This window comes from Microtus ochrogaster, unplaced genomic scaffold (assembly GCF_000317375.1).
Source record: "Microtus ochrogaster isolate Prairie Vole_2 unplaced genomic scaffold, MicOch1.0 UNK20, whole genome shotgun sequence".
In the NCBI taxonomy this organism is placed as follows: Eukaryota; Metazoa; Chordata; class Mammalia; order Rodentia; family Cricetidae; genus Microtus; species Microtus ochrogaster.
The window spans coordinates 553,544-569,329 of NW_004949118.1; the positions used below are offsets into that span (position 1 = coordinate 553,544).

The window sequence follows — 15,786 nt, forward strand, 5'->3', positions numbered from 1 at the left end:
AGCCTGGGACCCGCCCCTCCTGGGATGGAGGCTCTGAGTGGTTCACCTCTAGCTACTTCCCAGAGCATGTGGACACTGAGTTAGTGGATAACAGGGCTTCTGGCCATAAGTGAATAGCACCTGTATCCAAGAGGCCGAATCTTCTAGATGAGGAGAGTATTAGCCTGGCCTCCTAGGGCTGGGTGGTTCAGTATCTGCCTCTTCTTGGGTTAGGCAAGTTTTATTCTCATCAGCTGTCTTATGAATGGGGTCCAGCAGCCTAGCTTTTGGGTATACGCAATGAGGAGAAATGCCCCAAGAGACAGCCAGGGTTTAGGAAGATGGTTTTTAACATGGCAAGGGCTGGGTCTTGGGCCCAAGTCTTCAGGAAGCACATGCCATTGTACACGGCAGGGCAGGAATGTTGGTGGAACTGGCTGCCTGTCCCAGCAGGGTCAAGGCTGGTTTGTCTCCCAGCAGGGTCAAGGCTGGTTTGTCTTCGAGCCTTCTGCTATGGTTAGACTAGGAGAATCACACTACTCCAAGTCCCGGGTTATTGGAGCTTTCGTTCTGGTCGTTACAAGCTTAGGACGGTGGGCTATGAAATGAGGACCACACCAGCATGCGCTGAGTGGCCTGAGTCTGTGGGTGCAGCGGGAGAGCCACACCAGGGTTCATCTTCATACTGAAAAACAGGTGCGGTTGGGTGGCACTATCTCCCAAGCAACAAGCCTTCTACAAGTTTGGTGACTAACTATCCTGATTTGTCCAGGGCTTTGGGTGCTAAAAGCCAGGGACAGTTAGAGGCAACTTGAAGTGGCCTCGTATGGTGTATGGGCGGCGGAGGCTCACCTGTCTGCCTGCATTTTCCTAGGGATCTTCACGGCACCGTACGATGGGCGCTACTTGATCACGGCCACCCTCACCCCCGAGAGAGATGCCTACGTGGAGGCAGTACTGTCTGTGTCCAACGCCAGTGTTGCCCAGCTGCATACAGCTGGGTACAGGAGAGAGTTCCTGGAATACCACCGTCCCCCCGGGGCTGTGCACACCTGCGGGGGCCCGGGCGCTTTCCACCTCATCGTGCACTTGAAGGCAGGGGATGGGGTCAATGTTGTGGTGACTGGGGGCAGGCTGGCTCACACAGACTTTGATGAAATGTACTCCACCTTCAGTGGTGTTTTCCTGTATCCTTTCCTTTCCCACCTCTAGGGAGGTCAAGGGAGGAAGGCTGTAAAAATTCCAAAGCTTTAATATATTCAGTGCGTCACTGGCGCACGCCCCACCCGCCCCCGGGATAAAGGTCTTCCCTCACTGTAGAGACTGCCACCCCTCAGGCGTTTCCAGACAGCCTTGGAAGTGACACACGGTTAAGGAGGCCCCCATTTTTCTGGAACTCTAACTGGGCAGCCAGAAGACTTGGCAAATCCCTTTGGCTGGAAGCCGGCTTCTGGACTGGGCCTATGCGGTGCTACCTGTGGAGGCTGCAGCTGCTGCCCAACTGGGCAGGGCCTGCTGCAGCTGGACAACCTGTAGCTGGCCTTCCCTGGAGGACACTGGAGCGGATGCCTCTCCAGAGGCTGCACACAGGATAGTTTGAACACTGAAGTGCTGAAGGGGCCTGGGCCCAGAGTGGAATCTGGGCTACCCCACACTCGGCTTTGTTACTGCCTGGGACTCATCTCTCATCACCTGGGCCCTGCTACAAAGGGGGGTGCAACAGACATTATTTATGAAGCTTGTTGGGCTCCTTAAATGACATGTACGATATAAGTGCAAAGACAGGGAGCGTCAATAAAGATGTCACTATCACCTTATGTTCCTCTTCTGTATCTCAGACCTTATGGACTGGGGGGAAAAAAAGCAACCTAGAAAACGTTTTATGGCTGTAAAAAGTAATCTTGTGTGTGAATTAATTCCAGCCTCTAAACTGCTACCTTCCGGCTTCCAGACTGTACACATTTGGGTTCTGATTTTGGCTGGTAAACAGGGACCAGATGTCCTTGAAGGTCAGGGTCTACTGCAGTCCTGGAGCTGAAGAGGGGACGCTTAGGGGAAGTGGTCTGCTTACAGGCGGACGAGACTGCCTCCACTGTGCAGCTCACTGGCAGAGACAGCACTGTGGACTCCAGTTCCTAAGCAACACGAGGCCCCGATATAACCCAGATGGCCGCCTGGAAGCTGAGCTCATCTGAGAGAACAGGCACACGGGTCTAGGAGGCCTAGCATCATGGTCCTCTCCCAGCAACCCAAAAGCTCTATGTACATATGGGACATTTAGCTCGGTGGCTTTTGCTAACCAGCTTTGGGGCAAGCTTGTTGATGAACCAGCACCCGCAGGGAAAGGCAACTCCCCCAGGTCCCTCGTAGAAGATACAGACAGGGAAACCAGGGTGTCAACAGTTGTATTCTTAGCCCAGTTGGCAGAAGAGGCCAATGCTATAAAAATGCCTTGGGTTTCACGGGTTGTTGGAAGGATGGGCCTGGACTGCAGTTTTGAGAGCTCTCTGTTTCTACAGCTGGGGAGTTGGCTACAGAGTATCCTTGCCTGTCCTAGCAATGACTAATGGAAAAACCCACAGCAGCAGTGTTTTTCAGGAAAACCCGGCTGGCGCACGGGCGCTTTCGCCCTTTCCTCTCACACTCTTCTTTGACCTTGTTCAGTGCCAAACTGGCCAAGTGCTCAGTGGCCCAAGGCAGGGACCTGACACTAGGCGCATGGCCACTGTATGCCCGGCTTCCACATAGGTCTCCAGAGCATCAACTAGAGCTGGGCCCGCCAGTGTGTGTGACTTACCTTCCTGGACCCAACAGGCAAAGTGGAGCGAGCCCATACTAGCTGCAGGACAAAAGGGAATGAAAGCCAGACGAGCCCATGCAGGATACAGGTTTAAAAGGGTAGAACCTATCTTTTTTTGGAGATGCCTGTCTGTGGGAGGAGAGTTTGGAGCAGCCCCCCTAAGTCACCACACCCCTCAAGTCATATGCCCATGAGTCATCATCGGTAGACACTGAATTGAAGTACTTAGGCTTATGGCTTCAATGGCCTATAAGACATTTTGAGAGTCTAGTTGTCACTCAGCTGGTCAAGCAATCCTCCCAAGCAGGAACTGGCACACACCACATGGCCACGATGATCAGGGTACAACTTGTGAAAGTCAAGGAGTTCTTGATTACTGAGAAAAAGGACAGTATTTACGAATGACTGGGGCTTTCTGCCAGACATGCACACCACCAAACAGGACCATCTGAATGACTACCCAGGAGGACCGCAAGTCTGCTCCGGGCCGATTCTAGATCATTCCCGCTGACAAGCATTCTGTTTCCCCACATTTACAACACATGGACCCTGTCTGCCTCCTAAACATACACGTGTTTTCATACGCCATCTTATGATGGGAAGGAGGGACACACACAGGTCTGCACAGAAGGGACGGACAGACCAGGTCCTCTGGGCTCCACACTCAGTACTTCAAACTGCTTGAGGAAAACCCCAGTTCTTTATAGTCAGACTCTTTCTAGGCCAAAGGATACTACCAGAAGACCTGTGGCTTCTCTCAGCCCAGCCTCACATCCCAGGAAAGCAGCATCAAACACAGAGTTTTTATTATATGATCTGGACCTGAGGGGACAAGGACACCACTCTTGTCATCGCCTATGTGACGTGGGTTGTGACGTTCACTCTGTTGTCTGCTGCCAACATCAGGACCTCAAGAGGGGCTTATAAAAGGGGATATTGAAGGTTGAGTGGACCCCTAGGGGGCTCTGAGGGCTGGTGTGCTAGCCACACTATAGGGGAACTGACATAGGAATCAATCACTCCTCGGCAGAACCTACAAGGCAGAGACATCAGTTCCTGTGGATGGAGCTTCACTTCTGGAATCAGGGTTTACATGTGAGCAACAGGAAGAGGTTCCTCCTTTAGACAAAAACGCTATTCATATAGAACTGATAATTATAATTATCAATCTCTGGCACTAATACAGATAAGATGGTCAAACATCCTCTAAAGGAAAGAGCCCAATGCACTCAGTTTATGTTAGTTTATTATTGTAACATTTTGTTGTGAACATCAAACACTGCACCAAAATATGAGCCATTCATCTGAAGACATCTTTACCATGATGAGGCACTGCGCTGGGGTTTACAATTACACAACCTAAACTGCTTAGTGACAATGCTGTCTGATTATCAAATGTCATCGGCTGAACACAGTTATGAAAAGAGCAATCTTCCCTCTGCCTTCAAATCAAAATGAAAGGTTTTCACCTGGAAAGAGCACTGACTTCACCCGGTTTTAAATAAATCCCAGCATGCTCAGAAACGAGGTGTCCCAGAGCTACGCAATAACGCTGCCAAGTTCCCTGCAGCAATCAACTGCAAGAGGAGAAGGTGTTCCTGTCGTCCTAACCGTTCCTTCAGCAGCACTGCAGAAGGGAAAGGGGCTGCAAGGACAGAGCCTCCCTGCCACTCAGCTCTGGTCCTTGTCCATGGTTTTTAGCAGCTTTAGTTTTGGGTCATCACAATAGTACGTTTCTTTCCAACTGAAACTATGCAGATGGGTTAGACCACAGGAAGTGCAGTCCTGATCACAGGGCTAAGTGTGCATCCTACACAGCCTGATGGAGGGAGAACAGCCATCAGTTCTACTACAGTGCTTCAACACTCGACATCAAAGCCAACACTGAAGTTAGAGTGAGCTAGAGGACAGAGGGCAACGCCGACAGCGACTCTGAGGCCAGTCTGCCAACAGTGCCCCGTCAGCATCACCTGCCACTGGCAACAAGGGAGATACTGCAACAAGCCATCTAAGGGTTTGTGTGCAAACACACTTGAGGGCATCTCTCTTTCACAGAAAGAACAAATGTCATTTGTAACAAATGGCAATGGATTTTCAGCACAAACCTAATACTTCAGAACACTACAGCAATAGTAATCATCTACTTTCAGCAAGAAGACTCCTTTAAATAAGGAAAAAGAGTTACATTCATTAGCCTAAATACCCACTGATCAATCTGTAGTGACAAGTGCAGGGCTAATGGAGACGGGGGAGAAGAGCAGCACAGGCCAGGAGCCCCACAACCTAAGCTGGGCCCTCTGAGAAGGCCCATGTGTCCAAAGAAAAGAGTGTCAAGGAAAAAAAAACAGGCTGCTGAGGCATAGACTCCACAAAGGACAAACTGAAACTGTCTGAGGAAACAAGATGAGATTTTCTGTACCATAGAGATTCTACTGAGCTCAGGGTAAGCGCACACAACTCTTACTCCATAAACCAAAGGGTGCTAAATCCCAGGCGGTGCCGAGACCTTGACAGCATCACGTGGTCACATGGCTGCTCTACAAATCTTACTTCACTGCCTGGGAAGAATTTCACATAAACAACTGAGTTTCCCTATACCTAACAAATAACTCATGAAGGAGACACGGGCTATCTATAGTGAGGCCAGCACTGTGGAAGCCTGCATTGCCCCCTCTGCGAGCACTGCCTCCAGTGGTTTGCCACCGAAAACTACGTTCAAAGGTTTTTTCTTCTATTAAAGAATGTTACATGGTCGCTGCATTCAACTGCAATACTGAAACGAGGCAGGGACACTCAACTCTCCAATCTGGAAAATAACCCCCCTTTCTAAGCCAACTGGGTGAAGCAAACTGAAACACTGTGACAGGGCCAGCCGTCCAGCCGCAGGGTGCAGGGCTGAAGTGGAACCATCTTTCCCTGCAGTGCCCGCTCTGCTCAGCCTTCATATGCACCGTCCAAGAGGGCTGTACCAAGAACCAGTGAAGGTCCCTGGGACGCCTTCTGCCAACACTTCTCTTGATGTTTGCACTGCAGTGACTGTCCACACCATGTTGATCAGAGGCTGTGGAGAGTCCAGGACATAACTCTCCCTGTCACATCTGTCCTGATATTTGACAAGAGAGCGTAACTAGGCCAGTGCATGCTGCTGTCAAGAAAATGCAAGGGTACCCACATCCCCACGAGGCTTCATCTGCAGTATCAACTGTGTGAACTGGACGATGGGCTGGGGCCACTGCCGCAGTGCTGGCTCTCCACAGGCGCTCCATGACCCTCTCTCCCATGCCTCCAGGGACTCATTACATGGTTAAAGTCCAAATGACTGGTCAATGCTGCCAGCCAGGGGCTTTTCCCCTGGCAACTCTGAAGCCAGAACTTCAGAAATCCTTTCCTGAAATACCTACTCACCAGGGGCCACTTCAGCCAGGAGACAGCGTCAGAGGAAAGGGTGACTCCCAGGACCCAGGGCAGCTGCCTTTCTATGCTTGTGAGGCAAAGCTGCTGCCTTTTCTGTATTCCAAACCAATTTCTCAGGATTACTCCAGATATAAAATATGCACTTGTTCTTCTGGCTAGGGTAGAGCAGTAACTCAAACGGCTTCTTTCTCCCTGGGAAGCAGGCACAGGTGAGGAGATGATGATGCCAAGGTGCTCTCTCCTCAGAAGCCCATGCTGCTAGAGTTGGGATCATGGCGCTGCACACAGTTGCTGGGGATGCCCATCTTGGCACACGAAGCCGTTGTCCTGGTTCAGGGACCAAGAGCAGAAGTGTCCTGAGGGGACACAGACACATAGCCAGCAACACTAACAGACTTCTGGAGAAAGCCCTGGTTACAGAGAGAAACCATCAACGGAGCAGTGGAAATTTTAACTCTTTACTGTGTGGTAATGTGCTGGTCGTTCTTGTCTAGTTTCTCATTTCTGCCACTCTAAGTCTTGCAGCTGAGGGGCGCAGCACACGGCTCCACAGAAAGCATGTGAGGAAGCCCAGGTGATGGAACACAGGCTAAGGCCCTTCATCCTCTGTCCCGGTGCTGAGTGGTGCCCGGGGAGGTGAAAGAGGGCGGCAGTACCAGCTTCGGGGACCCTGTCCCTGTTCTGGAAAGCAGGTTCCTGACTGCAGGCTCCGGGGTCTTCATCCGTAAGAGGCCAGTTACTTCCCCTGTTGGGAGGCAGGTGAGTGTCCCCACCCTGCCGTATAGGCTTCGTTCAAGCTAGGTCATCCAGGTCCACATCAGGGATTGGGTCTCGCCAGTAACAGAAGGAACTGAACTCTGGGCACGGAAAAGCAGAATTCTGTTCCTTACTGAGAAGTGGGAACACGTGTTCCACAAGCTCACTCAGCCTGTGATACCTGGAAGGAATTGGGAAGACATACAAGCTGTTATCTAACAACTCATGTTTAGCAAAGACATGGGTTGTGAGGCTGGCTATTCAGATTATACGAAAGGGCTGCTCAGCACTTACTCAGAGCTTGGCCCCATCCCAGGGTGCACACTGTCTTCACACATAAAATAACCAGAGACTCCCTAAGCCACTACCCACAGAGAATGCTCACACAGGCATAGCTCTACTCCTCCTGGCTGGGCCCCGTCTCAGTTCTTACGTATATGTATATGTATATGTATATGTATATGTATATGTATATGTATATGTATATGTCTGCAACACAAATGCACTTACGATGACTTGTTTCCTTTGGTCCTTTCTTGTATTAATTCCCCCTTTGGATTCACGGTGAAAATCCTACAGTCTGGAACTCCGACTTGTGTGTAAGCATAGACATCCTGCAGAAGACACCAAAACTTAGCTGGCTCCTCATAGGCCAGAACCACTACATGGGCTGAAGACAGGAAATCTTGAGACAAATCCAGAAAGTGCACAGGGAGTCAGAAATGGGCAGCAAAGAGCAAATCAAGATCCTCCGAGAATACTGCAGTAACACCTTTAGTAGTCCAGATATGGAGGACTCCCCTCCCCCATAAGATACAGTACACAAGGCAGGGTGAGAATTTGCATCATGGTTCTGGTGTAGACCAAGGGCATGGCTTCAGACCAGTTAGAACACAGGCAGAACTGACTGAGGAAATAAATTCAAAGGGGTTTGGGGGTGGGGTGGGTGAGGATATCCTCTGTATACATTCTTGGGTCCAAAAGGTAACTATAGGACTTTCCCAACTTCTAGGGAAATTTGAATAAGCCTGGCCTCTAGTGCAGATCCTGGCTACTCAAGCAGCTGAGGCAAGATTTCAAGTTCAAAGGCTGCCTAAGCTACAGAACGGGTAACTTACTGAGATCCTGTTTCAACAAAAAATGTACAAAGGGACCAGAGGGGTACTCATGGCTGAGAGCACTTGCTGCTCTGCAGAGGGCCCTGGTTTGATTTCCAGCACCCACATGGTGGCTCACTCCAGTTCCAGGAGATCTGATGCCCTTGCTCTTCCGCTGGCATCAGGCACACATGTGGCTCTCTATATATGTAGACGAAGCACTCATACACAAAAAATAAATGAAAACACACTCCAAAGACACTTACGTTAGGACGGTTTCCAAAGGCAGCGTAGAAGGGCTGCTTGGACGGGGCAAACAGGTTCTTAATATCATTCAGACACTCGATTTTGAACTTCTCTGGTTTCTTCTCTATCACTTCCCTAAAGAAGAGGAGATACGACCACCAATTGAAAATGGCAGTTTCTACCAGAGTCTGTTCTTAGACAGATCTTCACCTTCACGTCACCCTATGTTCCTAATAACCCGCAGGAACAGTCAGCATTCTTCCTCTTTTGCTAGTCCATCCTGCGATGGAGTATTTGGGTAATAACACTTTCCCTTCATCATCTTAGAGCACTTCAGGGAGCCAACAAATGACAAAACACAGACACTCTACAGCCTGAAGGACCTGTTAGAGTTCTGTCTCCACCACTCCTCCAGCCCCCAGTGGAGGAGCCCAGCACGCCCAGCCCACAGGAAAGTTACCTGTGGAAGGCAGAGAACAGACTGCTGGGAGACAGCATCAGAGGGCCTCGGGGCAAGATGGTGCCCTTGTCATTGACCCAGTGCAGATAACCTCGGGTCATGTCGGCCATGCCAATGGCACGTGCAGAACAGTATAGAAACTTGTAACCGTTCCTAAAAAAGACAAAACCAAAAACAACAAAACCAGCACAAACGCACACACAAACAATCTGGTTAGCCATGTCTTGTGGATACAGAAAAATTTTTTTTTCTTTTAAAAGATCCAAATAAGTTCCTCTCTTTTACTTTGAAAATGAAATTACTAAACGCAGAAGGAAACCAGTTAGAGTTAGAAACCATGGACAAAACAGAGGCATATGCAAAAACAGATTGTGTTAAACTGCAAAGTGACTTACACTGACTTAATACATGCTGCACCTAGTTCAGAAAGATCCAGAGTGGACAAAACTGGACTATATGTAAGGTATTTGCTGTAAAGGATCTAAGGGGCCTTATTTAGTTTGTAGGTCACAAACCAATCTATAGGACAGGAGGCATAATTACACCTGAGTAACTGACATATTTTGACTTTCTTAGTATGGTATTCTCAACTCAAGCTGAAGATGGAACTGTATCTCCAGATCAGTGGCATGCAGACATTAAAGTCAGCTCTCCTGATAAATCCTAGCTACAAATAGTTACAGTTCTGATGACCTAGGAAAGTTAGTGATTCCCAGAACTTAGCTGAGTTATGGCAGGTAAAACACAATAATAGGATACCAAGTACACAACACTTTTGAAAACAAAACCAAAAAATACCTAGCCATAAACACACAATGTATACAGATCTGTATTATTTTTCTCTAGTTCTTGGTCAAAACAAAACTGGGAAGAGGACACTCAGAAATGGGTACTCACTCATTGATGGAGTGGTATAGCTTCGCTATACCCTGATGAGTCCAGTCTTTACCCAGCTGTGGGAGAATCTGTCCCAAAGCATCAGACCTGGTAAGAGGGTAGAAACAGAAACAGACACCAGAAACCAACATAGAGAGCTGAGCATTTTCATACTGGCTGCCAGTAAGCACTAGGTGGGGACACTGTCTCAAGGTGGTTTCACCTGACTTCATGTAAAGGCAGGGCAGCCCTGCAGTGACATACCCTGAGGTGCTCCTACAGGGGAGTTACAGGAACGCACAGTATTTATTTTCAGAGATAATCCACTAACACATCTTTTTTCTCATTCCCTAAAATCTTAAACAGTTTGTCTTCACTGAATATTAGAATTTGGGGACCAAGTGGCCAAATCTTTCCAAGTTACATTTGAGAAAGCATTTGTACGGTTCCACACACCTCCCCCTCCCCCATAAAAAATGACACCATTTGGGCTGTTTTCAGTATATCTCAGGGCATATGGTTTAAAAGACACTCTCATTATTGCTGGGTTCTGACTGCTTCCCCAACCCATATCCTTCCTGCTACCCACAATATGCTCCAGCTTACTTGGTTATTGTTCCATCAATGTCAGAAATGATGATTTTGTCATTCCAGTTCCACAGGTAGATGGTACCCGCACAACGACAGGTACCCTGATACTGGGTTGTAATACTGAATACAACGTCATTGGGGCCGTCATGGAGCTTCAATTTTGCCTTTTATAAAAAGCACAACATTAAAGAAAGCTGAAAATCCATACTTTGGAGCAGAGTTTAACTCTTTACAATGAAACTCAGAGCATGTGGTTTCTCTGGTGTTAGCTAGCCCTGACTCATGCATGATTATAATGGTTGAGGAGACACATTGCTTGAGTACTGTTTTCCAGTCCCAAGGATTTCCTGATACCCTAATACAAAACAAAACCTCCCTATCGTCCATCATACCTAAAATCACTATTCACTGCCCTGGTCACAGCCTCATGCTCAACCCAGGAAAACCATTTCATAGTACAACTGTGTCAAAGTGAGAGGGAAGAAATCACATTTAAGATGTCATTGCTCTGCTGTTATGAATGCCAAGCAGCAGCATGTGGTCCTGCGCTGAATGAGCAGTAAGATTAGCCAGAGAAACCTGCTAAAAATACCCATTCTTTGGTTCATTTCCAGAAACTGGGGCAGGTGTTCTACGTGGGGAGGAACCCAGGTCACACGCTCCTTGAGTGGTCCTAACTGCTCACCAGGACTTGGGGGTGCTGTTCTCCAGAGAAGCACTTATATAAGCACAACTCTACTGCATAATACTTACTATCTGGTCCGAGGAGAGTCGGAGAGACTTCTTATATGAAGCTGTGCTACAGTGACTCAGTGTCTCCATGGAGATGGTTTCAACTTTGATTGTTTCTTCCAACTCCTGTGACCCCTCATCACTAGAAGAATCATTCTCTGCAGGCCTAATCAACAAACTAGTCACAAAGAGCCAGGCTACTGACAGATGAGAGGGCTTATAATTTAGGACAAGAAAATAAACAAGTGTTACATATCCACAAGCCAAGTCTCCACAAGACTGAGGCAGAAGGATCTGTTCAAGCTTTGGCTATATTAAAACATCATTGGACATAGCAGGAAATATTTCTAAATTTAGAAAATTCCCTTTATACTTCTTTTCCGAGAGAAAGTAAGAAGAGTGAGAAGATGAACCCCAGACTAGGATTACCACTGTGGGAGTGAGATCAAAGGACAGGGTTGGAATGTAAGCACACACAACACAACCGAGCCACTCAAATGCCCAAATCCACCCTTCAGAAGCTTTTTAATATCCCTTCTGCCACTTGAAAAGCAGGGAGTAGGGATACCAGTGGGGCAGTCCCGATTATGTCCAGGATCCCTTCCTGAAGTTCTGCCTTTCCTAGTAGACTGGCTCTGTGATGGGCGCAGTATTAGAAGCAATGCTGTGTATTTAAGGCCTGCAAACTGGGAAAGGCCTTCTTTATCTACCAAGTGCCACTGACAAGCCACTTACTGTCGTGTCTTTCTATAAGGAAAAAGGTATTATAGCTAAAATTCAGCAGAATTGCCAAGATCAACTTTGATCTTATACCCGAGCAGGATTGCCAGTGCCATGAGCTAGGAGAAAGGACAGGGCACCCACCTGGCACTGGCTGGCTCCTCAGCACTGGAAGATAGGTCATTTGTTGGCGGGACCTCAGATTTTCCCTCCTTGGTCTCTGGTAGCTGGACAGAAAGATGATAATGTCAGTGTACAATGTTTTCTCCAAACTTCGGCTGTAGTCCTTGCTAGGAAATGAAAACCTCCATCCATGACTGCAAACTTGAGGAACTTTTTCCACTTGAAGTTGAAGGGCACAAATCACACACTGCTTGTAAAAAGCTATTCACAAAATATAACTGGCCCAATGGTCAGGTATCTGGTTGAGGCATCTGGACTGCACCATGGAAGTAACTACTGGTGCCTTCTCCTGTCTGTCACCTACAGAAGGGAGAAAGGCAGCCCGACCACACTGATATGGTCATGAACTTGGTAAATGCAAGACCACCCTCTGTTATCTGAAAAACAACAGTGAAACTCCCAGAATTCCCTTCTTTAGAAGGCTCTCTGGACAAACCTGCTCTCCTGCTACTTTGTTAAAAGGGACATTCTGCATGTTTGTATGTGGATTGTGCATGATATAACCTCTGTTCACACCTGAGAGCTAACAAGGAAGCAGAAAGAGTAGTGTTCTGGAGTCAAATTCAAGTTCCGCCCCAGCTCCACCCTCACTACTCACAGGGCTTCACCCAGCTCTGCCTACAAAGTCCAAGCTTCCTAAAAAACCAGCAGCTCAAACATCTGTAGAAAGCAGCAGCGTAGCACCTGCATGCAGCAATGCCTCAGAACTGCCATGCAGTGCCCGTACCCTGCTTTTATGAGTGGTAGAGAAAGTGTTGTGTTTACACAAATCAGTCATTACCTGTTTGGTCATGCTTTCTCTCTTACGCCAAAACCACCACCGACCAGATTTCTTTGGCATCTTGTCTTTAACCCAGGACTCGACCGTGGCCTGCAAACAGTCAGTGTGGGTCAGCGCAGGAGATCTAGCAGTTGTAATCACCGACTCCTCACTACCATTCTGTAGGACAGGGCCTTACTACAGAATGAGAGACGCTCTACACAGCTCTCAAACCATCAAGTGCTCTCCACAGCTCAGGAGGAAAGGCCATGCACTCCTTGGAAATGACAAGGCTCCAGGGCAGGTTTGTGTGAGGCCCAGTGGACCTCAGGGTTCGGCAAGCACACAGACAGCTTCCACCTCTTATTCTTGGAATCTGCGGCTTTTATGATACAAACAAAGTCTGAGAAGGAGTGATATCTTGTGGGTGAGCAGAAAGTTCTCTGTAACAGGCATGCCAACTGCAATCTAATTCAGCCACATGAATGTCACCTTTCGGGAGCCCACTTCTTGCTGTTTCTCCCCATATTGAGAAGAGTTTTTAACAGATGATGTAGAAGACTGGGGACCGCACTCAGACTTCACACGTTCACGAAAGTGCTCTACCACAGAGCACTCAGTCTGCAGCTCAGAAACTGGGATACATACATACTTAACAAAAATGGGGACAAGTGGTAGGCCAGGTGATTGCCTAGGATTTGGTGAATACAGCAGTTTGGATACTAAACTCAGAACCTTGACTAGAATCCAGTAATAGAGAATATAAACTTTTGGACTGCTGTATGATAGATACTTTGAAGGAGACTTCAAATGCAGATCACTCACCTTAGGTAAACTCTTCTGGAATACTTGCAAGCTAAGGATCATGGGAGCAGCCAAAGCCCAGTTGTAGTAACTATGAGAAATAAAAATTGTGCAAACCCATCACACAGAGTCAGAAGCAAAAGCAGGGTTTAGGGGCAGGGCTGGAGCCTAGAGAGCGTCAGGGGACCAGAGGAAAAGTGAAAGAATAATCTTATCAAATTGCTTATTCTCTCCAATAAAGAGATGAGCAACTAAATTGTGAAGATCTGCTTTAAGCCAAACTTTTGTGAGCCGAGAAGCAGTAAGACTCATAAAACAGAGACAGTATTGCACCAGCTCAGGTCAAAAGGTGAAGGTTCAGCCTCACTCGTAAATCATTGTGTTCTCATTTGTGTGATAACAAATCTTACAGCAAGGAAAACAATGGCAGTTGGAAACTGTGGAGTACTTAGCAACGATCAAGGCAACAATGTTTACCGGTTATATATCCGTATTACAAGGTTCGGGTTGTCGATAAGGCCAGGGTTTTCTGCAAACTCATGGTAAGTGATGATATGCTCCATGAACTTTTCTGCAAAGTAAAGCAGCCATCAGCATGTGAGGCACAGATCTCTGGACGGTCACAGCACTCAGCACTAAAGGACTTATGGGCTTAAAAAGGCTTTTAGAGAAAACTGTTTTCCACATTTATCAAAAGACACTTTCATAGTTTTAGGACTCAAACTAAACCCCAAACCAAAATATAATAAACCCCCACCCCCTTTCTAACATTCCGTGAACCCTGCTGCCATCTGAAGCAGTTCTGGGGAGAGGGGACAAAGGGCAACGCTAATGTGATATGCCAGTCACGGAAGGAGCGCTGCCTTTCAGGAAAAGCCATTACAGGTAGGGGCCAAACCCAGAAAAGTTGTAACTTAAAGTGAATACAAAGTGGGTAAAGGCAGGACAACTGAGGGATCACATCTGCCTGGACTACAAAGGTCAACCCAGGCAAGTTGATTCAGTGCTGTTCACACTACAATAGTAGGGGTCAGGTGGAGCTAGTGGTGCACTGGCAGTTAACTTAACACAGGAGGTGGGGAGCAAAGGCTGCAAGAACATGGGGTGGACATCTCTCAGGCCTGAGACAGAAGGCAATCAGACTGTTTATTCAGTGGACAGACACCGCCCCACAGCTTCAGTCTTCCCTTATTGAGTCCTGAGCTTGTCAGGAAGGCAGCTAGGCACTCCCCACAGGTTCTTCAGCAGTTTCACACACACACACGCAACATCAATGGGATGTGATCCTACCCTGTCGCTCTGCAGACAGAGCAGCCAGTAAGTTATCAGTTTCCGAGTGTGAAATAAGAGTCTCACAAAAGAGGTCCTCATGGAACTACCCCCTACACACAAAAGGCACTGTGAGACTCTAAGACAAGGCTTTATGAAAAGGTACCCACACGCATACAAAGCCAGTCAAGAATTTATGGTAACTGAAAGTAGATTTCATTAATATCTTCCCCTCATGCCAGTAATTTACTGAACAGAGGTCTGGGCACAAATCAAGCGATGACCAGGCTTGCCCTTCTGAGGTGAAGACAGGCATGGCTGTCCAGCATACCTTTAGAAATCTCTCCATTCTCACTGAGGCCTCCACAGAGGGAGAGAGTGACATCAGGCAAGTCCATGGCAGAGTCTGAGAGGCACTCGGTGCCACTGTCTGCAGCTGCACTTCCCACAGACTGTGGGGACTGAGAGCCAGAGAATGTGTCGGATTCAGGCCATTGCCGGGAGCCAGGATCGGTGTCACTGTGGCAGACAGAAGGAAGGAGAACTAAGAATTTATTCTATTTTTGGCTTAATACATGGTCCTCTCGAATCCTACGAGGAACAGATGGGAAATCAAACGTAACTTCTGGGGTGTATGAGTGCATGATGTATGTATGTAAGTACGGGGTAACAAACACAATGAAAAGGTCAGAGTATGGGGTTCAGCCAGGTGTTTTCTATCACTCTGAGACTTACCTGCTGTAAACATGTAAGTTCAGGCTCCCTGAACTGCAACTTGCCATTTGGGCCAGGCTGGTCAACGACAGAGCTCCTGGGATCTACCTGTTTCTACCACTCAAGGCCGGAGTTAGAGGTACATAAAGTGCTATGCCCTGTTTATGTGGGGGCTGGGGATCTGGACTTGGGTTCTTATGGTTCTCATAGTTAACTGCTCTTATCCACCAAGCCATCTTCCCAGTGACCCTGCTCCACAGCTTTTTAAAGTAGAGTTTAAAAATAGTCGGGTGGCCATTTGAACTTCTTCTGTTGAGAATTCTCTGTTCAGTTCAGTGCCCCATTTTTTAATTGGGTTAATTAGCATTTTAAAGTCTAGTTTCTT

The 15,786-nt window shown here is 47.7% G+C and overlaps 2 protein-coding genes across 7 annotated transcripts in view; one reads left to right on the plus strand and one right to left on the minus strand.

Moving 5' to 3' along the window:
- Nucleotides 1-1,780, plus strand: part of Emilin2 (elastin microfibril interfacer 2) — a 55,233-nt gene extending 53,453 nt beyond the window's left edge. Inside the window, exon 8 of the mRNA XM_005367550.2 lies at nt 854-1,780. Coding sequence (XP_005367607.1) covers nt 854-1,191 — 338 coding nt within the window. The 3' untranslated portion in view covers nt 1,192-1,780. The remainder of the gene's footprint in view (nt 1-853) is intronic.
- A 2,227-nt stretch (nt 1,781-4,007) lies between these two features.
- Nucleotides 4,008-15,786, minus strand: part of Lpin2 (lipin 2) — a 71,531-nt gene continuing 59,752 nt past the window's right edge. For 5 of the 6 annotated variants that reach the window (XM_013353944.2, XM_026789484.1, XM_013353946.2 and 2 more), the window contains exons 9-20: nt 15,019-15,206; nt 13,896-13,989; nt 13,440-13,509; nt 12,636-12,725; nt 11,816-11,898; nt 10,973-11,129; nt 10,235-10,383; nt 9,650-9,736; nt 8,753-8,905; nt 8,313-8,427; nt 7,460-7,563; nt 4,008-7,130 (exon numbers count right to left, since the gene is read on the minus strand). In XM_013353944.2, coding sequence (XP_013209398.1) covers nt 6,986-7,130; nt 7,460-7,563; nt 8,313-8,427; nt 8,753-8,905; nt 9,650-9,736; nt 10,235-10,383; nt 10,973-11,129; nt 11,816-11,898; nt 12,636-12,725; nt 13,440-13,509; nt 13,896-13,989; nt 15,019-15,206 — 1,435 coding nt within the window. In that variant the 3' untranslated portion in view covers nt 4,008-6,985. The remainder of the gene's footprint in view (nt 7,131-7,459; nt 7,564-8,312; nt 8,428-8,752; nt 8,906-9,649; nt 9,737-10,234; nt 10,384-10,972; nt 11,130-11,815; nt 11,899-12,635; nt 12,726-13,439; nt 13,510-13,895; nt 13,990-15,018; nt 15,207-15,786) is intronic. The other variant, XM_005367552.2, reaches the window with a different exon arrangement.